The sequence below is a fragment of the Syngnathus leptorhynchus genome, chromosome 15 (assembly GCF_054491065.1).
Source record: "Syngnathus leptorhynchus isolate UIUO chromosome 15, UIUO_Slep, whole genome shotgun sequence".
Classification (NCBI taxonomy): domain Eukaryota; kingdom Metazoa; phylum Chordata; class Actinopteri; order Syngnathiformes; family Syngnathidae; genus Syngnathus; species Syngnathus leptorhynchus.
The window spans coordinates 1,772,891-1,797,784 of NC_141209.1; the positions used below are offsets into that span (position 1 = coordinate 1,772,891).

General features: G+C 49.0%; 2 protein-coding genes across 5 annotated transcripts; one reads left to right on the forward strand and one right to left on the reverse strand.

Annotated features, from left to right (window-relative positions):
• Positions 1 to 74: 74 nt before the first annotated feature.
• sptb (spectrin, beta, erythrocytic) lies at positions 75 to 16,482 on the forward strand. 2 transcript variants are annotated; one of them, XM_085931420.1, is made up of 36 exons: positions 75 to 323; positions 2,312 to 2,594; positions 5,709 to 5,860; positions 5,974 to 6,147; positions 6,500 to 6,597; positions 6,677 to 6,757; positions 6,856 to 7,272; positions 7,344 to 7,461; positions 7,539 to 7,697; positions 7,779 to 8,081; positions 8,151 to 8,301; positions 8,373 to 8,662; positions 8,742 to 9,322; positions 9,429 to 9,566; positions 9,641 to 10,400; positions 10,587 to 10,789; positions 11,108 to 11,198; positions 11,276 to 11,422; positions 11,546 to 11,833; positions 11,939 to 12,184; positions 12,253 to 12,342; positions 12,458 to 12,745; positions 12,823 to 12,953; positions 13,033 to 13,237; positions 13,310 to 13,533; positions 13,595 to 13,745; positions 13,876 to 14,120; positions 14,196 to 14,334; positions 14,421 to 14,505; positions 14,587 to 14,783; positions 14,852 to 14,934; positions 15,072 to 15,132; positions 15,225 to 15,442; positions 15,523 to 15,696; positions 15,758 to 15,800; positions 15,904 to 16,482. In XM_085931420.1, the coding sequence occupies exons 2-36, from the start codon at positions 2,447 to 2,449 to the stop codon at positions 16,087 to 16,089; spliced, it is 7,065 nt and encodes a 2,354-aa protein (XP_085787546.1). In that variant the 5' UTR covers positions 75 to 323; positions 2,312 to 2,446; the 3' UTR covers positions 16,090 to 16,482. The 2 variants fall into 2 exon arrangements, with proteins under 2 accessions (XP_085787546.1, XP_085787547.1); XM_085931421.1 differs by lacking the exons at positions 75 to 323; positions 2,312 to 2,594 and adding an exon at positions 3,269 to 3,728.
• A 3,963-nt stretch (positions 16,483 to 20,445) lies between these two features.
• snap23.1 (synaptosome associated protein 23.1) lies at positions 20,446 to 24,554 on the reverse strand. 3 transcript variants are annotated; one of them, XM_085932410.1, is made up of 8 exons: positions 24,387 to 24,554; positions 22,732 to 22,843; positions 22,164 to 22,205; positions 22,025 to 22,073; positions 21,824 to 21,941; positions 21,306 to 21,482; positions 21,045 to 21,189; positions 20,446 to 20,977 (listed from the first exon to the last, which is right to left on the reverse strand). In XM_085932410.1, the coding sequence occupies exons 2-8, from the start codon at positions 22,786 to 22,788 to the stop codon at positions 20,915 to 20,917; spliced, it is 651 nt and encodes a 216-aa protein (XP_085788536.1). In that variant the 5' UTR covers positions 22,789 to 22,843; positions 24,387 to 24,554; the 3' UTR covers positions 20,446 to 20,914. The 3 variants fall into 3 exon arrangements, with proteins under 3 accessions (XP_085788536.1, XP_085788535.1, XP_085788537.1); XM_085932409.1 differs by lacking the exon at positions 24,387 to 24,554 and adding an exon at positions 24,200 to 24,363; XM_085932411.1 differs by lacking the exon at positions 24,387 to 24,554 and adding an exon at positions 24,195 to 24,351.
• Positions 24,555 to 24,894: the final 340 nt, after the last annotated feature.

Genomic DNA, 24,894 nt, shown 5'->3' on the forward strand with positions numbered 1-24,894 from the left:
GCTACAGCCTCGCACCCGCAACACAAGACGTGCAACTTTTGTTGTTGCAGCCCCGTGTCGGGAATGTATGGTCCCTCCCCACTGAAGGCGCACACTCGTTATTTTTAACCCCACAGGGCGGGTCAGTGGGCCGGCTGCCTCTCGGGAATGAGCTTGACGCGCAGTCCCCCACTACCCTCCCTTTTTTCCCCCCGATTCCCCCCCTTTCCTGGTACCCTCCAGGCAGGAGCAACCCCAAGTGGGACCCCGATGCGTCCATGGGACCGTAAAGTGACCACCGGCTGGAACGAGAGACGCCACCTGGAAGGATTTCCTCCCAAAAAGTGAGTGCAAAATGAAAAACGGTATATTTCTCTACGGATGTCCGAAGCTCCCGAAAAACACCTGTTGGGACGTCAAGCAGCGAACAGCACAGCACCCAGCCCAAATCAATAATTGTCCGACTTGGATTGTTTTCAACTCTTTTTGAAGTGATTTTTGACGTTTACCAGGCGTCATTTTCCCGCAGCCGACCACGAGTGACTTTTTACGCACGACGACGCGCGCGTAAAAAGCCAACGCGTCCTCGTGCATCAAAGTGACTCCTGTGTAAACGTCAACCAAAGTCATTTTCAGCTTGTTGTTTATGTTGTAAATGTGCGCACTGGATCGTTTTGGTCAACAAATGGGTGTCTAATGTGAGTATAAACAACTGTTAATCAGCTTAAAACAAACTTGCTCTATAAATGCCATTTTTTGCCCAGAGCAGAGAACGCGTATGGAACTAAATGTAGAACAATTTGAGTTTTACCCTCACCAAAAATTAAGTTAAACACTGTTTATAGATCCTGCAACATGGCGTTTTTGTAGTCCCCAAATTTGAATGTAATGTATAACCAAGCAGCTATTTTCAGACTTGAAATAACTGAAAAGTGTTCCTTATTTGTGAGTTATCGGTGAGTTTTGTATTGCTAACAAATCATTTCCAAAACACATCAATCCAAAGCAGAGCAAGCCAAGAAATGCTGGAGTTCCCTCTTTATTCCCCTTAAAAGGAAATTCGTGTGGACCAGCCAGCACTTTATAATGTAAACAGACTCCAGGAATAGTTTGTAGACTTATTTCTTAAAGCAAGGCCTCAGAGGTTGCCCCTTTTTATTAGCTTGTATTCAAAGCTAGCGGTGAGTAGAAGACGATGCTGGCTAAATGTTATGTCTGGCTTGTCCACTGCCACCCTCCTCTTCCTCCCTTCGTCCAGTTGCTGCAGTTGGGGCTGCAGAATGCAAACGACCTCACCCCCATCGTCTCTTATTTCGTCCCCCCGCAGTCGTAACTAGTACGCTCACCAAAGTGGTTTTGCGGTCATTGTGTTATTGCATTGTTTTTAAGGGAATTGGCGTTTTGTGCTCCCTCCTACGAGCTCCAGTTCAGAGGGCAGCAGCAGCAGCAGCATTTTGGGACCAACAGTGCAAGATTTCCAAGGAAGGCTAGCAAGTGGACAGTTCAGGGCCGTTTGTCCATTTGTGCTCGTGTGCGTGGGGCCGATAAGCCCCGCCCCCTGACCCCCGCCACCTCCGTGTTTGATAAGGTCCCTCTGTGAATGTGCGATAGTGAGCGGTATACTGAGGGAAACCTGAAGGACGCGTCATTGAAACGCCATCCGTTGGGGCCCCCCGGCCACCCTATAAAAAAAAAAAAGCTCAGTGCAAGGTTACTTGTACAGTGAACCCGCACTGTTTATTTGCACGGGTTAAAAAGAAAAAAAGTTCAGCGCAAGGTTACTTGTACAGTGAACCCTCATTGTTTATTTACACGGGTTACAAAACTCCCAAAATGTTTAAAATGTTGATTTTTAAAATTAAAAATATTTAAAACTCCAATATACATTTTTAACAATTTTTGATGAAGTCAATAGATGAATAAATCAGTATGCAAATAATGATTTTTAGAATGATAATTTAATAATAAGATTTTTTCTGCATTTGCGAGAAGCGTTCATGTCGCATGCCGGCAACGGTTGGACGACATCATTCATGGTGGTGTGTGACTCCACCACTCCCCTTAACACACACACACGTGATAAGGGAGCCATGGCGTCGCCTGATAAACCGCCATTCCGCGCTAAGAATGAACACACTGTCAGAGGGGGGGCGGGGTCAAAATGACAAAATGGATGCTAAAGGACATCTATTGTTGACATCCCTTTTCCAACAAGTCAATTCTTTCTGAAAGCGTATCAGAAAACACCTGTTTGAATTTAAAGATATTGATGGGAAAAAAAATGTCATCAGTTCAGAAATGTGATGGTTGTCATTGTTTTTCTTTGTTGCAGACCACAACCAGGAACAGAAGCTACTTTTTCTTGTTTTTTTTTTGCTTAACCTTTTGAACGAGAGGACCCGAGGACGTCTCGGCGTACCCCTGCTCCCCACCCACCCCCTTCCTGTCATCCGCTAAAAGCTCCACCATGACTTCCACCACGGACTTTGACAATGCGGAGATCACGCAGCAGTACAGTCGCATCAACACTCGCTTCGATCTCCCCGACGAGGAGCTGGACAACGACAACAGCTCGGCCAGACTCTTTGAGCGCTCGCGGATCAAAGCCCTTGCAGGTGGGTTTGTTTTCTGTCTGTCTGTCTGTCTGTCTGTCTGTGGTGCTACACTGTTTTTTTTTCCCCAACCCACTCGCTGAAATTTTTGACAAGTTTTAGTCAAGCACTAAGGTCTTGGGTTAGGTCACCTGACTGGGGTCCCCCTCCCATCTCAGCTCAGCCAGCCGCATTCCCGGAATGATTCCCGCCTTGACGGATGCGCGCAGCTGTAGGCTCGCCAGCTCGCAGCTCTTTGGAATTTTCCGCCTTAAGCCTCGACCACCACGAAGCACCTGTGCCGCTTTTTAAAAATAGACGCGTTTCCGGCGTAGTAAAGGACGTACTTGTGGGAGGACTGTCAGAAGATTCATTGTTGGAAAAATTGGGATATTAGACAATTTGTATTTTCAAAGATTCTCTGACATATAATAGATATCCTCGTTGTGAATGATTCATTAAGAAGGGGCGGGGCTTCACCGAACGTAAAATAAGGAAACCAAGGCAGATGCAAATGAGAAATGAGGTCTTGTGCCGCCTGAGAGCGGCAGCATCATCACGCAAGTTACAAAGATGAGGAGGAGGGAGGAAAGGAGGAGTCGCCACTAGGAAAGGAAGGCAGAAAGCCAGCAGGCGGAAGAGAGGCGAGACGCCGTCCCGTTCCTCTACTTCAGAGTTTATTGGTGGGCGGCGGGGCGAAGATGAGCAGCCCGTGCTTGCTGCGGGCGGCGCCCATCAGTCAGCCCCGACTCCGGGACGTGAGGATCAGCCTGAAGGCCTCCTCCAAGATCCAGGACGGCAAGGATGCGAGCGGCCGCCGCTACCCGCCGGCCGAGGGCGACGCCCCCGTCCGCAGCCGGAGCACCCCGCCCGTGCACCGGGCCACCAGGAGGGCACCCCGGGGCCGGGTCAAGCCGCAGGAGCATCACCCGGAGAGGAACGGCGCCATCCTCCTGCAGGTGCCGCTCACCCTCCCGGGGCTCACCGCCGTCCCCACGCCGCCCGCCTCCCGTCAGCGCCCTGTCCACCCGTCCCCCTCCTCATCCTCGTCGTCCTCCTTGTCCGGCCGGAGCATGAAACGGGCGCGCTGGCTCAGCTCCAGCGCATCCAACATCTACTTTAACTCCATCCTGGACGGACGTTTCCGGCAGCTGCAAGGTAGTGCGGGGTCACAGGGGCGGCTTGAGGGGGGGGGACCTGGGCCTCCCTCTGGCCACCCGACCGAGGGGGGGATCGCCCTTCCTCTTTGCATGAATTAGCCAGTCAAACACACGGAATATATTTATTGAGAATGAACAAGAGCGATGGATTACAAAAAAAACAGTACAGATACCTGAAAATAAACTTAAGTTGCCTGCTATTAGCTAGTAATGTATTCATCCAAAGGCCGCTGTGGCTTTGCCACACTTGTACACCAACTTCAATAATTCATAGCAGCAACTTCTAAAGAGGTTTGGGATGCCCCACCCCCCCCTCAGCCCACTTTCAAAAGCACAATTAAGGTTTTAGTGTGTTTTGGCTTTTCTTTTCTTTTTTTTTTTGCCACTTATAGTTTGATTTTAAGACTTTGTGTTTTGGGCCGTCGGTTTGACACGGTGGCGATCGATCTGGAACTAAGGTCCGCTTCGGGCTCCTAGGGTTGGATTCAGCCCAGCAGAAATCATTTCGAAGTCTATCAAGAAGCGCTGAGTGTGGGGAAAAACGAGGTAACGAGGCGTCGTACACACGGTACAGCCGAGTACAGGCGAGTACAGGGAAAATCCATCAGCATGAATAAGTCATGTGTGGCCTTTCGCTCAGAGTGCGCGAGAGAACGTGAGGAAAGAAAGACTTGTCAAACACGTCGCTCTTTAGTCAGTCTTGTAACGATACGCCCGGCAAAATGATAAGCAGGGGGCGGAGTCAACTGGAATGATGATGCTGATGATGGAGATTCAATCCAAAGATTTCATATCTTAATGCTTTTGAAGATGTTATGCTGCGAACGTCTAAAGCCGTCCCGTAAATAATTTAGCCTCGTTTAATGTTATTTTGATTCAAAGGGACACATGATTATTTTATCCCTATTTTGATGACTAGGAACCATAGGGCCACAATTTAACGGGTTCAACTGAACCCCTCCAACGTAATTGCTAATTGTGTATCATCAGGAAAGTTTCTTGAACAAATGGTTTTTGTAACATTCAAAACTTGAAATAATTAAGTTATTTCTCGATTTTTTTTAAATCCTCAGAATTTTGACTCTCTTATAGGAAAATAACGTAAAAAATTACATATGTGTTTTCATTAAATTATGACAGCTTTTATTGATATAGATTTTTTTTCTCTTGAACAAACTTATACTGACATTATTATTGGACTTTTATTCAACCAAATTGTGATGATTTTTCTCAATGAAGCAATTTTGTTGCTGTCCATATTTCAGTGGTGACATTTCCATCAAGTTTTTCCCCTTGCTTGTAGTCTTAAGTGGCGTTTTGGCAGTTTGACCAAAGAAGCGCATTATCAGTTGCACACGGCAAGCTTTGTGACTTCGCCCATAAATGATTCACACGTCAAAGTCAGCTGAGATGGAGGGAGGAGCAAAAAAAAAAAAAAAAAAAAACTACAAAATGAGAACAAGATGCATTGACTTGAGGAGACGACGGTGCAATAAGGAGCGTCGGTTAAATAAATGATGCCGTCTCGCTGCACGCAGGACAAGTCAAGCGGAAAACTGTCACGCCGATTAAAAACCAGGCAAATTAGACGCCGGTGACGTCACGTTTAGCTAGTATAAAACAGTCCAAAGTTTGGAATCGCCGTGCTGGTGGTAAAAGCCACAGCAATTGGAGGCTGAATTTGCTAACGCGTGCAAAAAAACGTGCATTAGCGCGTGCGCACTCGCTGACTTTGCCTTTTAAACAAGCGCGCAGCAGACATGGTGGAAAGACCTAATGAAATCACCCAGCAAATGGGATCCTCATGATTGATTTAGGGGCCCGTCTGCAGAGATTCAACCAGCTTGTTTTCCCTCCACGCATGCAAACATCAACATGGAAAAAAAAAAAAAAATCCATCTAATTTTCATCAAAATTAAAAAAAGAAATTAAACCTGAATCTGAAATCTGACCCAGATTTTTGTATTTTTTTTTTCAGACGAGCGCGAGGCGGTCCAGAAGAAGACGTTCACCAAGTGGGTCAACTCCATCCTGTCGCGAGTCAACTGTCGCATCTCCGACCTCTACTTGGACCTCCGTGATGGACGCATGCTCATTAAACTTTTGGAGGTCTTGTCCGGAGAACGATTGGTAAGACAACAAATTTTTGTTTTGGGGAATATCAAATATTCTCAATCATGTCAAATACTGCTCCATTTTGACATTTTGAAAAATACTTTGCATGTTTTTTTCACGGGCCTCAGCCCAAGCCAACCAAGGGTAGGATGCGCATCCACTGTTTGGAGAATGTGGACAAGGCGCTGCAGTTCCTCAAGGAGCAGCGCGTCCACTTGGAGAATATGGGCTCGCACGACATCGTCGACGGTAACCACCGTCTCATCCTCGGCCTCATCTGGACCATCATCCTCCGCTTCCAGGTTTGTTTGTGGCTTTTGCGCTTTCAATTCTTCTGTGAGCCAAGGCGCGGCAAACATCAGAACACGTCTTTCGCCTTCTCGGAAGGGGTATTTATTTTTAATTTGTGAGCGACACTGTTATTTTTAGTTCAAACAATACGGCGCTCTGCATTATTCAGTCTTTGGTGAAAAGAGGAAAAAAGTCCATATTTGACTTTTAAACTTCAGAGAGCTAAATTTAGCCACCTCTGAGGATTTATTTGTCATGTGACTGCTCCAATCATCCTCCACACTGGGGACATTCAAGAGTAATGAAAAAAATCTTATTGTATGTATCTTAGTAAATCATGTTATTGATCGTCACCCCGATCAGATCCAAGACATTATTGTGGAGACGGGCCAGGCCGACCAGAAGGAGACGCGCTCGGCCAAGGACGCTCTTCTTCTATGGTGCCAGATGAAGACAGCAGGGTCAGTAACTCGGTTAGCTTAGCATAGCTTAGCTTTCACGTCAGTGTGAATTATTATTATTATTATTATTTTTTTGCAGTTACTCCAGTGTGAACATCACAAACTTCACCACGAGTTGGAAAGACGGCATGGCCTTCAACGCTCTCATACACAAACATCGGTAAGACAAGATTTCCAAACGTTATTTTATATTTTTCATCCATCCATCATCATCATTCTTTCTCTGAAAACACAAACCCCATTGTCCATACCTCCCAGACCAGATCTGGTGGACTTCAACCAGCTGAAGAGGTCCAACCCAACGCACAACCTCCAGAGTGCTTTCAACGTGGCCGAGAAGCACCTGGGCGTCACCAAGCTCCTGGACCCGGAGGACGTGTTCACCGAGAACCCGGACGAGAAGTCCATCATCACATATGTGGTGGCCTTTTACCACTACTTCTCCAAGATGAAGCAGCTGGCCGTGGAGGGCAAGCGGGTGGGCAAAGTCCTGGACCATGCCATCGCCACCGAGAAGATGGTGAACAAGTACGAAACCTTGGCGTCGGAGCTGCTGGCTTGGATCGAGCAGACCATCCTGGTGCTCAACAACCGCAAGCTGGCCAACTCGCTGTCGGGCGTCCAGCAGCAACTGCAGGCCTTCAACACCTACAGAACGGTGGAGAAGCCGCCCAAGTGAGTAGACGTGCGCCGATTGCAACGCTTCCTCAATGATTTGTAGATTTAATGGCAGAAACGCCCAACAGGTTTCAGGAGAAAGGCAATCTGGAAGTGCTGCTCTTTACTATCCAAAGCCGCATGAGGGCCAACAACCAGAGGGTCTACACGCCCACAGAGGGAGCGCTGGTCGCCGACATCAACAGGGTGAGGTGTCCGCCACGTGACTATGACAGAGGAATTGGTAAACGTCGAGTCATTCTTGGTGCTGGGGGGGTCCTCAGGCCTGGGAGCGACTGGAGCGGGCCGAGCATGAGCGCGAGCGGGTCCTGAGGGATGAGCTGATTCGCCAGGAGAAGCTGGAGCAGATGGCCAGACGATTTGACCGCAAGGCAGCCATGAGGGAGACGTGGCTTCTGGAGAACCAGCGATTGGTCGCGCAGGTACGCCAGTACTGTCACTTCCTGTCCATTATGGACCAGCCAGTCGAGAATCGCTGATTGAGAAAGCGCCGCGGTCTCCAGGACAACTTTGGCTACGACCTGCCGGCGGTGGAGGCGGCCAAGAAGAAGCATGACGCCATCGAGACGGACATCGCCGCCTACGAGGAGCGTGTCCAGGCCCTGGTGAACATCTCCGGGGAGTTGGAGGCCGAACGCTACCACGACGCCAAGCGGGTGGACGCCCGCAAGGACAATGTCCTGCGCCTGTGGGACTACCTGCAGGAGCTGCTCAAGGCCCGCAGGGGGCGACTGGATAAGAACCTGATGCTGCAGAAGATCTTCCAGGAGATGCTCTACATCATCAGTTGGATGGATGACATGAAGGTAAAAGCACCGACTCAGTGTAAGAAAAAAAATCGGAACGGATGGCTTTGTTAACGTCTCCTTGCTCAGGTCCGGCTGCTGTCTTCTGATATTGGGAAACATTTGTTGGAAGTGGAAGACTTGTTACAGAAACACGCTTTGCTAGAGAAAGACGTCGCCTTGCAAGCCGACCGAGTCCAGAACGCCAGCGCTGCCGCTCTCAAGTTCGCCAATGGAGAAAGTAAGTCTGACTGGAACTTTCAAAGCTAGTCAAGGAAGTCAACGTCTTTCTGCCTCCTCCTCATCTCCCAGGTTACAAGCCGTGCGATCCCCAGGTAATCCGAGACCGGGTGGAGCATTTGGAACTGTGCTATCAGGAACTGCTGGACCTGGCCGCCCAGCGCCGGGCCCAGTTGACGCAGTCACGTCGCTTCTGGAGCTTCTTGTGGGAGGCGGCGGAGCTGGAGAGCTGGATCAAGGAGAAGGAGAATATTTTCTCCTCACTGGACTACGGCAAGGACCTGACCAGCGTGCTAGTTCTCCAGAGCAAGCACAGTGCCTTCGAGGACGAGCTGGGTGCTCGCCGAGCCAACCTGCACAAGGTAAAAAAGGATTTTTTTAAAGTTTAAGATTAATTCGATAACATTTTTGTCTTGAGTCTTGCCTTTGTTTCTGTTCCAGCTTCTGACCGAAGGCGACGAGATGATCCAGGAGAACCACTTTGGTACGCCGGTAATCCGAGAGCGCACGGATAGCGTGGAGGGGCAGTGGCGGCAGCTGGAGGATCTGGCCGCCTTCCGTAAACAGAACCTACAGGACACGCAGCGGTTCTTCCAGTTCCAAGGGGACGCCGATGAACTGATGGCCTGGCTGCTGGACGCCAAGCGGCAGATGAGCAGCGACGACGTCGGTCACGACGAGTACACCACCCAACGGCTCGTGCGGCGCCACGACGACCTGTGCAACGAGACCGCCAAGACGGCCGTCACCGTGGACGCCCTATCCAAGCAGGCCAACGGATTACCCGAGGAGCTGCTGAACACACCCGACATCCAGCGCCGCCTCAAAGACATCAAGGACCTCTTCATGGAGCTCATGTCTCTGGCCGACGTCAGGCAGAAGAAGCTGGATGACGCCATGGCACTCTACACCATCTTCAGCGAGACAGACGCCTGTGAGCTCTGGATGGGCCAGAAGGAGACTTGGCTGGTGGATTTGGGGGTGCCTGACAAGCTGGAAGACCTGGAAGTGGTCCAGAATAGGTACACAGACATCATGTCATTCTGATTCTAATATTTAATGTCAAAGGTTAGATAAGTGTATGATTATTTGGATCCAAATTTAGCTGTGTCTTTTTCTTGCCTCCAGGTTGAGCATTTTGGCTCAGGATATGGCCAACGTTCAGTCGAGAGTGGATGACGTCAACAAGGCGGTGAAACAGCTGGAGGACAGCAGACACCCTCGCATAAAAGACGTCAAGGAATGCCAGACCAGACTCAACAAAAGGTGATTTCTTTTCTTCCAAGTAGTTGGTGAAGGAACTCCGAAACTAAAATCTCTCTATTGGATTATTGTTTCAGGTGGGACGCCTTCAAGGCCATGGTGGAGGATAAGAAGAGGAATGTGGACTCCACGGTCAGCCTGAACAACTACGGACTGGAGTGCGATGAGACCGCAGCTTGGATCCGTGACAAGACGCGTGTGATCGAGTCCACACAGGACCTGGGCAACGACCTGGCCGCTATCATGACCATCCAGAGGAAGCTATACGGCATGCAACGCGACTTGACTGCCATCGAAAACAAGCTCCAGCTCCTGGAGGCCGAGGCCAACCGGCTGGCGGCGGAGAATCCGGAGAATGCGCCGGGCATCTTGGCCCGCCGGGCCCAACTGGACCCGGCCTGGGACGAGCTCCAAAAGACCCTGAAGGACCTGGAGGAGTCGTTGGGTGAAGTCAGCAAGCTGCAGTCATTCCTGCAGGACCTGGACGACTTCCAGTCGTGGCTCTTCAGGGCTCAGAAGGCCGTGGCCTCCGAGGAGATGCCCGCCTCGCTGCCCGAGGCCGAAGAGCAGTTGAGCCTCCACGACGCCGTGCGCGACGACATCGACGGCCACGTAGAGGACATCTGCGCCATCAGGGATACTGGCGCACAGGTCACGCTCGGCCTGGAGGATGACCCGCAGTATCGAGAGCTGGTGCAGACGCTCGGCGGTCTGGACCGAGGCTGGTACGAGCTCCAGAAGATGTGGGACCGACGCAAGAACTTCCTGGACCAGTGCCTGGGCTTCCAGCAGTTCCTCAGGGATAGCAAGGCGGTTGAGGCCATCCTCAACAACCAGGTGAGACCCCTGGTTGCTACCTCCACTGAGCAACAAAAGATGGCTGAGAGATTTTGTCTCCTTAGCCGTTTGTTGGCTAGAAAGTAGTGGTGGGAAAACAATGCTTCAAATTGGCTTCATGAACCAGTTGTATTTTTTGACTCAGCTCTGATGGCATTTCTGATTCAGATTTTTTTTTTTCTTCAGGAGTACACGTTGGCCCACGTGGACAAGCCCGACACTCTGGACGGCGCCGAGCAAGCCCTGAAGAAACACGAGGACTTTTTGAGCACCATGGAGGCCAACGAAGAAAAAATTGATGGCGCTCTCCAGGTGGGCCGACAGCTGGTGGACGGTGGCAACTTGTATGCGGGGAAAGTGCAGGACAAAATGGACTCCATCGGTGACAGGTGCGTGGTTGCCTCCTCCACCAGGTTTGCGTTTTCTCTTTCCAATAAGAACTTTGTAAAACTCGCGAGGCATATTTTCCCTCAAATTCACCTTTGAGAAACATTTCCCGACTTGATCGTCCTACAGAGCCCCACGAGATGCTCCCCCCCATTAACTCCCACAATACATTTGAGCAGGCAGGTTCCAGCGCTAATGGATATCGATTCACTTTAAAGCGAGAGTAGACCCTCTGATGGCCTTTTTGCATTACTGTGTTTTTCTGAAACTCGAGCTGCCCTGCAGGAAAAAAAAGACAGTTTTTTTTGTTTGAAATTCAGGCACAACAAAAATCAAGCGAGAGCCCAGGAGGTGTCAGAGAAGTTGCGAGACAACCGTGATTTGCAGCACTTTTTGCAGAACACTCAGGATGTGAGTTCAGCCTTTGCCGTCGGCTCGGTGTAGCATTTAGCGTCCGCTCATGCGAGTCCGTCTCTGTCAAATCCCAGCTGACCGTGTGGATCAATGAGAAGATGCTGACCGCTCAGGACACGTCTTATGACGAGGCCCGCAACCTGCATAGCAAGTGGCTGAAGCACCAGGCCTTCATGGCCGAGTTGGCCTCCAACAAGGACTGGCTGGACAAAGTGGACCAGGTACTTAACCCACTAATGAGATCCAGTAGAACTGGATCATCTAAGGTTTTGATACACATCCAGTTTTTGTTAGCCTAGCCTGCTTAGCATGTTGATATTTGTGCTCTCCAATCCACTCCACAGGAGGGCCAGGAGCTGATGACTTCTAAGCCCGAGTTGGAGCCAGTCGTGCGGGAACGCCTGGCCGCCCTCCACCAGCTGTGGGAGATGTTGGAGTCCACCACGGAGGAGAAAGCCCGACTGCTGTTCGACGCCAACCGCTCTGAGCTGTTGGACCAGAGTCTGGCGGACATCAAGAAGTGGCTGGGTGAGCTGCAGCAGCAGCTCCAGAGTGGGGCCAGCGATGACGGCAGTGCTGGCCAAGATGTCAAAGACCTGACCAACGCCAACATCTTGCTCAAGAAACATCAGGTGGAACTCTTACAAGGCGAACAATTCTCGGGGCCACTTTTTGGGAGGAGTGATAGCTTAGTGTTAGCGAATCTTGTCGTGTAAGCTCACAGGTTTTTTTTTCAGGTGATGGAGAACCAAGTGCGGGATCGCGCCCGGGAGCTGGACGAGCTCCAAGAGGCGCTCAGGACGCATGGCGGCGGTGGTGGAGGTGATGAACAGCAGCAGCCCGGGCAACCTGAGCTGGAAGTGGAGCAGCAGAACCTGCAGGTCCAGTTCCAGCAGCTTATCGCCCCCTTGGCCCAGCGCAGGGGCAAACTGGAGGCGGCCAAGGCCGTGCATCAGTTCTACAGAGACTTGGCGGACGAGCTGGTGAGTCTTGCAATATTTTTCTTTTCTTTTTTTTTTAAATTTTTTTTTAACTCTTTTTTTTTGTCCAGCTGTGGATTGACGAGAGAATGCCGCTGGCGCTGTTGGAAGATCACGGCAACGACCTGCAAACGGTGCAGATGCTGCTCAAGAGGAACCAGGTAACCAGATTGTACACAGCACAAACCCCCGTTCAAATGCCAGCTTTTGTAATATGAGCAAAAACAATAATGTGAAAGTCCAATTTGAATTCAAGACTGAGCAAAACTTGCGCAGACCCTGCAGAAGGAGATTGAGGGCCACCAGCCCCGCGTGGACGAGGTGCTGGAGCGAGGACGCGGGATGGCGGCGGCGGGCGAGGACGGCGGCCCCGAAGCCGAGCGGCTGGCCGAGCAACTTGCCCAGCTGGAGGAGGCTTGGCCGCAGCTGCGTGAGCAGATGACGCTACGCAAGGACAGGTTGGACGCCTCACATCGAGCGCAGCAGTTCTACAACGACGCTGACGAGGCCCAAGCCTGGATCGGCGAACAAGAGCTCTACATGATCGCCGAGGAAAAGCCAAAGGTGCGGCCATAGCCTGGCACCGTTCGATTTCAGCCCGACCCAACTTGCGTTTGGGGTTCACCACCTTTGGTCCTCAGGACGAGCAGAGCGCCATGTTGAGTCTCAAGCGTCACAACATCGTCAAGCAGGCCGTGGACGACTACGCCGACTCCATCCGCAGTCTGTCCGAGCGAGCTCAGAACATGTTGGCGGAGGACCATCCCGACGGGTTTGCCACTTATTCCACAAAAGGGACCCAATGTGCCTCGAATCAAACTTTAAGTGGTTTTGATTTTCTTGCGACGCAGCGAGAAGATCATCCGACGTCAGGGCCAGGTGGACAAGCAGTACGCCGGTCTGAGCGAGCTGGCTGAGGAGCGGCGCAGGAAGCTGGAGCACACCTACCACCATTTCCTGCTCAGCCGTGAGGTGGACGACCTGGAGCAGTGGATCTCGGAGCGCGACGTGGCCGCGTCCTCACAGGAGATGGGGCAGGACCTGGACCACGTCACGGTATTGTCGCCTCTTAAAGTTTTAAACCCTACCTAAAAATAGTCTGATATTTACAAAATGACTTTGTCCCAGCTGTTGAGGGACAAGTTCCGCGAGTTCGCACGCGAGACGGGTGCGCAGGGTCAGAAGCGCGTGGACGCTGTCAACCGCACCATTGACGAGCTGATCGAAGCAGGCCACGGCGAGGCCATCGCCATGGCCGAGTGGAAGGATACCATCAACGAGAGCTGGGCCGACCTCCTGGAGCTCATCGACACACGCGCTCAGCTGCTCAGCGCCTCCTACGAGCTGCTCAAGTAAGCCAGATCCACAGCAGAAATTTTGTGGGACGCTGTACCTTTCCGCTTTGGTCTTCAGGTACTTTGTGGACGGCAAGGAGCTGGTGGTCCAGATCGGCGAGAAACAGAAAGAGCTACCCGAAGACGTGGGCGACGACTTCAGCAAAGCAGAGTCCTTCCACAGGATGCACGCCGCCTTTGAACGTGACTTGACCTCCCTGGGGAAGCAGGTAAGGGCGACCTTTGCTTGAATCATAAATCGAAATATTTACGCTATCTACTGCAGTGTTTAGATTTTTTTTTTTATATTAATAATTTTCATAATTTTCACTTTTTTTTTTTTATCCGTGTCCCTTCAAGGTGGAGCAAGTTCAGGAGACGGCGGGGCAGCTGCGCGCTCAGTACGCGGGCGAGCGTGCCGACGCTATTCAGGCGCAGGAACGTGAGGTTGTGGAGGCCTGGCGGGCTTTGCTGGACGCCTGCGACGGGCGCCGCAAGCAGCTGCTGGACACGGCCCACAAGTTCCGCTTCTACGCCATGGTCCGTGACCTCACCGCCTGGATGGAGAGCGTCATCAAGCAGATCGACACCCAGGAGAAGCCGCGGTGAGCGGTCGCCTCGAATTTACAAAAACAACACTTAGCTCCACTTTTTCAGTCAAATATAAGTTTGCCCAACAGGGACGTGTCATCAGTGGAGTTTCTCCAGAAGTACCACCAGGGCATCCGCTCCGAGATCGAGGCGCGGGGGGCCAAGTTCACAGAATGCATGGACCTAGGCACGGCTCTGCTGGCGCGCAAGCACAGAGACTCTGCCGAGGTTGGAATCCAGTGACGGGAAATCTTTGGAGGGATTCGCCGGAATTTCTTTTCAATCACTGATTTCAAACCATTTTTCTTGTAAAGATTCAAGAGAAGATGGCGCAGCTGGGGGACAAACGTCAGGAGATGATGTTCAAGTGGGACGACCGCTGGGACTGGCTACGACTTTGTGAGTGCAAAAAAAAAATCTAATTGAAGAAAAAAAAAAGGATGTAAGCGTCATTTGGAGTGTGTTTATGTGTGTGTGTAGTGTTGGAGGTGTGCCAGTTTGCGCGTGACGCCTCGGTGGCCGAGGCCTGGCTGGTGGCTCAGGAGCCGTATGTGAGCAGCAGGGATGTCGGCCAGTCGGTGGACGAGGTGGAGAAGCTGCTTAAGCGCCACGAAGCCTTTGAGAAGTCCACCGCCGCCTGGGAGGAACGCTTCTCTGCCCTGGAACGCCTCACCACCGTACGGCCGGCCCGGCGTCTCGTCTTGGCGGCGGGGCCAAATCACCAAAGTTGTCTTCTGTTGCCCAGTTGGAGTTGTTGGAGCTTAGGAAGCAGCAGCAAGAGATGGAGCAGTTCCTGCAAGAGCAGCAGCGCTACGAGCAAGAGAGCAGGTACACCCCTAAAAAAGTCATACTGTTTATTTTAGTATTTTACAATCCATATTTGATTGATTTTTTTAACGTCAAAGTATTTCATGTAAAAGACACCACATCTGAGCCAAGATGCTTTAAAACGTTCTTCCGCTCAGGAGAGAAGACACAGGATTTGCTGAGTCGTCGCAACTCTTCACAGTGGAGGAAGAAACGCTGGTGAGTCTGTGTGTGCATAGTTTTTCCCCATTAAAAAAAAAAAAAAAAAAAGGAGACAAATAAGTGATGGCGGCATGGTGTATCTCCTCCAGTCCGGCGTGGCTGAGCCTAGCTCGGGGTTCCCTGAAGGGACGGCGCCCACGGAATCCCAAATGAGGGAGAGCGGCTCTCTGGAGCTGGAGGCATCCATTTCGGCAGTGGGCGAGGAGACTGAGCGGGCGGCCACCTTGCCCGCCAAGACGGTGCTGCTGGAAGGCGCGCTGGGTCGCAAGCAGGGCGCGGGAGGATCTGGGAAGAAGGTATCCAGTAGGTAAGAACCAGACCTGTAGAGATTTCATTGTTCCCTTTTTTTGGAATAATTTTTATGTGGCTGATTTGTACATTCCGCAGGTCGTGGAACAACTTGTACTGCGTTCTGAAGCCCGGTCAGCTGGCAGCCTACAAAGACGCCAAAAGCTTCAGCCAGGGCGCCACCTTTCACGGCGAGGAAGCGCTGGCCTTGACCAACGCCAGCTGGGAGCTGCTCGCCAACTATAAGAAGAAGAAGCACGTGGGCAAACTATGGTGAGGCGCACTCCAGCTCGTGTGGAAAGACATCAACGTCACCTGTTTTCCTCTTTCACAGTCTTGAAGACGGCAGTGAGTATTTGTTCCATTGTAAAGACGAGGTGAGTTTGTTGAGTTTAATTCTTGAGTTTAAAAGGATAAAAGAATATATTTGTGGAGAAAAAGTGACAAAAACAAGGAAAGACATTTGTATTGGCGTTTCAGGAGGAGCTTCAGCATTGGAGCCAGGCCATGGCGAGAGCCATTCCATCGCCCACGGACAAGGGGGGGGCCTCGGGGGCCACCAGCCATAGCCTGCCCCCGCCGGCCTCCTCCTCCTCGGCCTCACCTGGACCCATTGCAAAGAAAGACAAGGAGAAGAAGTTCGGCCGCTTTGCAAAAAAGAAGTGATAAGATTTGGGAGGGGCGTCAGTACGCACTATTGCGTCCACTCAGTCAAGAACGCGCTTGATTGTTGTTTTATGTACATCAACATAGGTTCATTTGCCTGTATTTAAGCCAACACAGTTTAGGGGTCAGGGCTAGGGATATAGATATATATTATAGATATAGATAAATAAAATTCTTCTCTTTTTTTTTTTAATGAAAGCACAGGAAGGGTCTTTTTACACTCAACCAAAGAACGACTTGTATTTTTGCTCTAGCCGCATGTTTGAAGGTTGCCACGTATGACAATAAAAAAGTTTTTGTGCCTCACACAATGGTTGTGAACAAAGGATACTGTGCACATGAATCTGGAATTTTTTTGCTCACATTTCTCAAAAATAAATGACAGTATTACAACTTTTGTCTCAAAAGGATTTTGTTCTTAAGAGATGACAACTTGTTTTGACTTGTAATGAAGTGGCCTGTTATGTACACTTGAAAATGGCGGTGTACCTAATGGAGTGTCCGAGTGACGTCACAGATCCAACAGCCAATCAGAAAGTGGGGGGTTGTTTGGGTGTGGCACTTTTCACTTTCATTTAAATTTTGACCATGATTTTTCCCTAATGAAGTGGCCTGTGATTAGGTACACCTGAAAATGGCGGTGTACCTAATAGAGTGTCCGTGTGACGTCACAGATCAACCAGCCAATCAGAAAGTGGGGGGTTGTTTGGGTGTGGCACTTTTCACTTTCACTTAAACTTTTTCCCTAATGAAGTGATTAGGTACACCTGTGTCCGTGTGACGTCACAGATCAACCAGCCAATCAGAAAGTGGGGGGTTGTTTGGGTGTGGCACTTTTCACTTTCATTTAAATTTTGACCATGATTTTTCCCTAATGAAGTGGCCTGTGATTAGGTACACCTGAAAATGGCGGTGTACCTAATAGAGTGTCCGTGTGACGTCACAGATCAACCAGCCAATCAGAAAGTGGGGGGTTGTTTGGGTGTGGCACTTTTCACTTTCCATTAAACTTTTTCCCTAATGAAGTGATTAGGTACACCTGTGTCCGTGTGACGTCACAGATCAACCAGCCAATCAGAAAGTGGGGGGTTGTTTGGGTGTGGCACTTTTCACTTTCATTTAAATTTTGACCATGATTTTTCCCTAATGAAGTGGCCTGTGATTAGGTACACCTGAAAATGGCGGTGTACCTAATAGAGTGTCCGTGTGACGTCACAGATCAACCAGCCAATCAGAAAGTGGGGGGTTGTTTGGGTGTGGCACTTTTCACTTTCACTTAAACTTTTTCCCTAATGAAGTGATTAGGTACACCTGTGTCCGTGTGACGTCACAGATCAACCAGCCAATCAGAAAGTGGGGGGTTGTTTGGGTGTGGCACTTTTCACTTTCATTTAAATTTTGACCATGATTTTTCCCTAATGAAGTGGCCTGTGATTAGGTACACCTGAAAATGGCGGTGTACCTAATAGAGTGTCCGTGTGACGTCACAGATCAACCAGCCAATCAGAAAGTGGGGGGTTGTTTGGGTGTGGCACTTTTCACTTTCCATTAAACTTTTTCCCTAATGAAGTGATTAGGTACACCTGTGTCCGTGTGACGTCACAGATCAACCAGCCAATCAGAAAGTGGGGGGTTGTTTGGGTGTGGCACTTTTCACTTTCATTTAAATTTTGACCATGATTTTTCCCTAATGAAGTGGCCTGTGATTAGGTACACCTGAAAATGGCGGTGTACCTAATAGAGTGTCCGTGTGACGTCACAGATCAACCAGCCAATCAGAAAGTGGGGGGTTGTTTGGGTGTGGCACTTTTCACTTTCCATTAAACTTTTTCCCTAATGAAGTGATTAGGTACACCTGTGTCCGTGTGACGTCACAGATCAACCAGCCAATCAGAAAGTGGGGGGTTGTTTGGGTGTGGCACTTTTCACTTTCATTTAAATTTTGACCATGATTTTTCCCTAATGAAGTGGCCTGTGATTAGGTACACCTGAAAATGGCGGTGTACCTAATAGAGTGTCCGTGTGACGTCACAGATCAACCAGCCAATCAGAAAGTGGGGGGTTGTTTGGGTGTGGCACTTTTCACTTTCCATTAAACTTTTTCCCTAATGAAGTGATTAGGTACACCTGTGTCCGTGTGACGTCACAGATCAACCAGCCAATCAGAAAGTGGGGGGTTGTTTGGGTGTGGCACTTTTCACTTTCATTTAAATTTTGACCATGATTTTTCCCTAATGAAGTGGCCTGTGATTAGGTACACCTGAAAATGGCGGTGTACCTAATAGAGTGTCCGTGTGACGTCACAGATCAACCAGCCAATCAGAAAGTGGGGGGTGTGGCACTTTCACTTAAGCTTTTTCCCGAATGATTCCTTCTGATTGGCTGTGGCCGCCCTCACCCCCACTTTCTGATTGGCTGGTTAATCTGTGACGTCACTCGGACACTCTATTAGGTACACCGCCATTTTCAGGTGTACCTAATCACAGGCCACTTCATTAGGGAAAAATCATGGTCAAAATTTAAATGAAAGTGAAAAGTGCCACACCCAAACAACCCCCCACTTTCTGATTGGCTGGTTGATCTGTGACGTCACACGGACACAGGTGTACCTAATCACTTCATTAGGGAAAAAGTTTAAGTGAAAGTGAAAAGTGCCACACCCAAACAACCCCCCACTTTCTGATTGGCTGGTTGATCTGTGACGTCACACGGACACTCTATTAGGTACACCGCCATTTTCAGGTGTACCTAATCACAGGCCACTTCATTAGGGAAAAATCATGGTCAAAATTTAAATGAAAGTGAAAAGTGCCACACCCAAACAACCCCCCACTTTCTGATTGGCTGGTTGATCTGTGACGTCACACGGACACAGGTGTACCTAATCACTTCATTAGGGAAAAAGTTTAATGGAAAGTGAAAAGTGCCACACCCAAACAACCCCCCACTTTCTGATTGGCTGGTTGATCTGTGACGTCACACGGACACTCTATTAGGTACACCGCCATTTTCAGGTGTACCTAATCACAGGCCACTTCATTAGGGAAAAATCATGGTCAAAATTTAAATGAAAGTGAAAAGTGCCACACCCAAACAACCCCCCACTTTCTGATTGGCTGGTTGATCTGTGACGTCACACGGACACAGGTGTACCTAATCACTTCATTAGGGAAAAAGTTTAAGTGAAAGTGAAAAGTGCCACACCCAAACAACCCCCCACTTTCTGATTGGCTGGTTGATCTGTGACGTCACACGGACACTCTATTAGGTACACCGCCATTTTCAGGTGTACCTAATCACAGGCCACTTCATTAGGGAAAAATCATGGTCAAAAGTTAACAAAAAGTGAAAATTGCCACACCCAAACAACCCCCCACTTTCTGATTGGCTGTTGGATCTGTGACGTCACTTGGACACTCTATTAGGTACACCGCCATTTTCAGGTGTACCTAATCACAGGCCACTTCATTAGGGAAAAATCATGGTCAAAAGTTAACAAAAAGTGAAAAGTGCCACACCCAAACAACCCCCCACTTTCTGATTGGCTGGTTGATCTGTGACGTCACACGGACACTCTATTAGGTACACCGCCATTTTCAGGTGTACCTAATCACAGGCCACTTCATTAGGGAAAAATCATGGTCAAAATTTAAATGAAAGTGAAAAGTGCCACACCCAAACAACCCCCCACTTTCTGATTGGCTGGTTGATCTGTGACGTCACACGGACACAGGTGTACCTAATCACTTCATTAGGGAAAAAGTTTAATGGAAAGTGAAAAGTGCCACACCCAAACAACCCCCCACTTTCTGATTGGCTGGTTGATCTGTGACGTCACACGGACACTCTATTAGGTACACCGCCATTTTCAGGCGTACCTAATCACAGGCCACTTCATTAGGGAAAAATCATGGTCAAAATTTAAATGAAAGTGAAAAGTGCCACACCCAAACAACCCCCCACTTTCTGATTGGCTGGTTGATCTGTGACGTCACACGGACACAGGTGTACCTCATCATTAGGGAAAAAGTTTAAGTGAAAGTGAAAAGTGCCACACCCGCCCTCACCCCCACTTTCTGATTGGCTGGTTAATCTGTGATGTCACTCGGACACTCTATTAGGTACACCGCCATTTTCAGGTGTACCTAATCACAGGCCACTTCATAAGGGAAATCTTACTTTTTTTTCCCTTGTAACATGATTTTTATTTTGGGCAAGTTTGTTAATGTTCACAACAATAAAAACAATATTTGGATTTGATATGGCTTCTTTGTCACGTGAGAGAACAAACAATTTAATAAACAAGAGACAGTTTTTTTTGTAGCTTTATTACTGAGTACAAACAATTCGACAAAGTTTCTCAACAAAGTTTTATTTATTTTTTTGTAGCCGAGCGAACATATTTACACGGGGAGCGGCCGCGTACTGATCACAAGACCTGAATGCTAGCAGGTTGATTGCTAGCAAGAATTATGTACATGACAATCCACGCAGAAATCCCGTCGACGGGGCGTTAGCTTGTCGATCCGCCGCGTGAAGCACATTAAATAGATAAAAAATGAGAGGATTTCATTCACAGCTCTGCTTGAAAGAATTAAATAGATGAATCGTGGAAGTTATACACATACAATAATAATTACACGGAGGGCCATTTTGTGTGTGTGTGTGTGTGGTGGAAATCAGTCCACAGGTAGATGATGCAGAGCGATGTTGAGAATGGAGACGTGGCCATTGTGAAAAGCGGTCATTACACTTTCTAAAGCAAAAGTAGGTGACCGATCCCGTATACATTTCTGATTTGGCGCTCCGTAGAGCGAGCTGCTGCCTAGTTGATGAGCTTGGTGGCTCTCTGGTTGGCTTCGTCAATGCGCACTTTGTTCATGTCCGCCTGGAAGCAATCAAAACAATGTCGGTGAGTGCCGCTCATGAAAAACGAGTCGGATTTTGAGCGTCACCTTATCAGTGATCCGGTCGATCTGTTTGTTGTGCTTGTCGATTTCGGTTCCCATGTCTATCGCCATAGATTTCAGGTTGCCGATGAGGCCGCCGACGGCGTTTAGGTTGTCCTCCATCTCGTCCTCGCGGGCGTCATCGGTTATCCTGCAATGGCGTTCAAGTCGTACATGACATTTACATTTTCCAACAAGAAACATATGACCTCATCTCACCCCCCACATCCTGCAAGAAAAAGGACAAAAGCTGGAAGGAAGACCGACCTCTTGATGTAGGGTCCAGTCGGCGGCGGCGCGCTGACTTGGCCGGCCTGACCGTTGTGAACGCCGGCGGGTTGCTTGATCACCACTTTGGAACCGTCACCGTTGCTTTCGTTGTCGAGTCCGCCGCCGATGCCCCACGTGCGCTTGTATCGGGAGTCGTTCTCGATGGAACTCACCCTAGGAAGTGGGGGCATAGCTTCACAACCGGCGAGGGTAAAGCACACGCAGGACAAAACCCTTCCCCTACCTCATCTTTTGGTAATCGTCAAAGAATCCTTGGCTTGAATGCGAGGGTGTTTTGGGAAGAGCGGTTGTCATTGTTACGAGTGTCACGTATGCAAAAAGCCTCACCAAACTTTTGCGCTACTCTTTAGCTCAATGCAGTTTCATACACAATTCTCAAATCAACTGCTTTAATATTTGTGTGATGAGACGGATTGCTTCAAATCTAACAGACACTTTTTCTTTAAACAACGGTTAATGTGTCATGATTACGTTTGTCAGCAGAGGCAGCGTACCTGTTGCACGGACAGATGCAAAGTCCGCAGCATTTGGAGAGGTCCGTCAGGTTCTTCTCGGCTAGCCGCATGTCCTGGTTGATCTGGTCCATGCCGTCCTCCACACGATTCATCTGCTCTGAAAAACCGAGTGGGCCGCTTGCCGTCAACCGCCATCGTGGCCAAAATTTGAACGGCGGGGGAGTCAAGCATCATACACACCTCCTTGCTGGTCCAACATCACCATGGTTTTGATGCCGGTTTCTTTGCTCTGCAAACAGCAAAAAGCAGGACAGGACGTCAGAAGCTTCATTCAATTCCGTTTGCTTGGTCAGGGAAGCGACCGGGCCACTTGTCTCACCTCCTCGGCCATTTGCAGCATCCTGCGTGTGCTCTCCAGCGACTGCAGACATCAAATGCATACATTTCATTTTGGATTCTTAATTCATATTCCCAAAGGAACCCAACGTCTCTTCCCTAAGGTAACAAAAGTGTGAGGAATAGAAAACAAGGTGCATGCAAAGAACCTGGAATGTGGTTGCTCCTATTTGAAGCAAACTATGAGTTCAAAATGACTTGGGGAATTATGCTACAAGACAACAACAAAAAGAGTGAGTTCACTGGTTTCTGACCTCCATTGAGCAGAAGGCGACAGGATGTCTGCCAAGCAGGCGTAGGCACAAGGAAGGAAGAGACAGAACAAGAAGACATCATCTAGCACACGCACAACTTGCAAACAGGAGAAGTCTCGTTCGACTATGCCCCCGACAATCCAGTTTGTCAGTGGGCCATTTTTTTTTTTTTTTTTTTACAAATGCCGAATGGTGACCCAAGGCAGCTTGGCAGGATCGTTGCGAATATTCATCGGGGCTTTCGGTGTCGGCAATTTGCAGAGAGTCCGTATATCCTGCTCGCGATGCCTTCCTTACCTCATCCGTCACTTGGTTGGCCCTGGCGGCAATCTGCTCCACCGTCATGTTGTCCATGTTACTGTCCAGTTTGGACGCTCCACCCTTGGCGCTGAGCTCGATAGTCTGCGGCCTGAGACGGGACACAAAGAGAGCTGAAGGAATAAACAAATTCTAGGTCACATTTTTTCTTCTCTTATCGCGCTCACTATGTACTAGAGCGCTAGATTTTTGGCTTACGCTCACACTGCTCGGAATTTTAGTACGAGAAATGGCTTTAATTGATTTTGCTTTAAGTGCTCGGCTGCTAGAGGAAAGCCAACTTGCAACTTCCTCCCACATGTGCACGTTTGCGATGTCACAACAAGGCCCTTTTCATGTCTTTTGCTTTTTGCCCGGCTGGCTCTCAATGCGCGTTTCCTCCGTGATCGGCTGGCTTCGTTCTTTCATGGCTTTAAGTCAACGTTTAACTTGTCTCGTGAGGGATTTACGGCGTCGCTGTGGTTTAGGAGCAGAGAAAATGCAATCCAGGCGGATTGTGACCGTTAAAAGCCGTTTGCAGAGGTCTAAAAGTAATCAAACCACATCGGCAAGCCCCGACTTGCTCTTTTGAGAGGATGTTGCCAAGTGTTCAAAGTCACTGGTTATGTAGTCCCCCCTCGCCTTCCCCCCTCAAATCAATGCGACAGTTGGCACACAAACAAGAAAAACTCTACAAGGCCATAGGGGAGCGAGGAAACTGTGGAGGAATTCTGCTTCCTTCGCTTCCTTTGCCAACATTTCCCTCGGAGTCAAAACTGCAACGACTGCACTTTGAATGGAAAAAGCAAAACGGAAAAGGGAGCATCTGCTTGTTGAGAGGATTTGTTTTTATTTAAAGAGCTGCTTCTTTTCACATTATTATTAAATTTAAGAGTTAGTTGCATTATTATTTATTTTTTAAAACCCAACATTTGTACAAAAAAAAACAATTTCAATTGGCCCGCATGACTCTCTGAACAAACAATGCAAACAAGGCTCATGTCCTCCAAGTTCTGGTTCTTCTACCCAAACCTGTTCCTCCAGATCTTAGTGCGCTACACAATGACGTCTTCAGTGTTTTCTACCCACGCAAAATTTCACCGAATTCAGGGCAATAAGTACTTTTTTTTTCTCTCAGGCGCCATTGATGTAAATAGTTTGGGAATACTTTAAAAGTTTAACTACACAGGAAAAAATAAACTATAATTCATGTATGGGGGGTGGTTAAGGGAAACAAGATAGAAGTGTTCAAGTTACGGTTATTTATTTAATTTAAAAGACCGGAGGTGCCGATTAAATCATTTATTGATCTAGCAAGGGAAAAAAAACTTGATACAGGTGACGTTAGCGTGAATGACGGGCATGAACGTGATCAAACAAATACGACATAAGAGGTAAACAGGTTCAAACCCAAACATTCAAATCATCGTATGGACTGTTTTAAAAAGACACAAAAAAAGTACCTTACATTGTACTTGTAGAGTGGCCGTCGACAACCGGCTTGGATACGAGGAAAGTCGCCCCACGGAGGGAACCTGGAGGAGCTAGTCGGCTAAAGCTAGTTCCGCTTTTCCCTCACGCCGCCACCCAAATAAACAACGCCGGCGGACGGGGCGAAAAGCCGATAAAGTCACCGGAGGGCGGTCGATACTTACAGTGAAACCCTCCCCGCGTCGAGGTTTTTGAGCCGGCAACTCCTCCTGGAGTCAGGTATGTGAACTTTGCGAAAGCGCTAACTTTCGGGATTCCTTCACTATGCTTGACTTCTTCCTCCTCGGCCACGCGCACGTACGCTCGTATGCAACGCGCGCGCGAGTTGCCAAGAGGTGGTACCTCCACGGAGCGTCGGAAATTTCTCGATTTTAAAGACGATCGCTTTAATGATGGTGCTTTATTTTTACACTCACTTTAAATAATGAACAGTAATTTTAATCAGGATGTTAGGTTCCATGTCCAAACTTCCAATCTCTAGAATCAAAACTTCTCCAGAGAACAGAAGCGTTACCGTTTTCTTCCACACGAGGGCAGCATCTTCCCTTCAACTACACTTCCTTTTAGGCCACGTCGATGTAGTTTTTTTTAAGGGGGGGGGGGGGGTCCTCTTGCGCCGAATCAACTATAATGAGTCATATTGACCCAATAAAAAATAGTCAAATTTACCCA

Bases quoted from the DNA above. Each gene is read 5' to 3' on its own strand.
- sptb (XM_085931421.1), top strand. From the start codon at position 3,272: ATGAGCAGCCCGTGCTTGCTGCGGGCGGCGCCCATCAGTCAGCCCCGA. The intron at 6,598-6,676 runs GTCAGTAACTCG...ATTTTTTTGCAG, and splicing joins TGCCAGATGAAGACAGCAGG to TTACTCCAGTGTGAACATCA. The intron at 15,801-15,903 runs GTGAGTTTGTTG...TTGGCGTTTCAG, and splicing joins TGTTCCATTGTAAAGACGAG to GAGGAGCTTCAGCATTGGAG.
- snap23.1 (XM_085932409.1), bottom strand. The intron at 22,074-22,163 runs GTGAGACAAGTG...TGCTGTTTGCAG, and splicing joins TGCTGCAAATGGCCGAGGAG to AGCAAAGAAACCGGCATCAA. The intron at 21,483-21,823 runs GTACGCTGCCTC...CCCACTTCCTAG, and splicing joins TGCATCTGTCCGTGCAACAG to GGTGAGTTCCATCGAGAACG.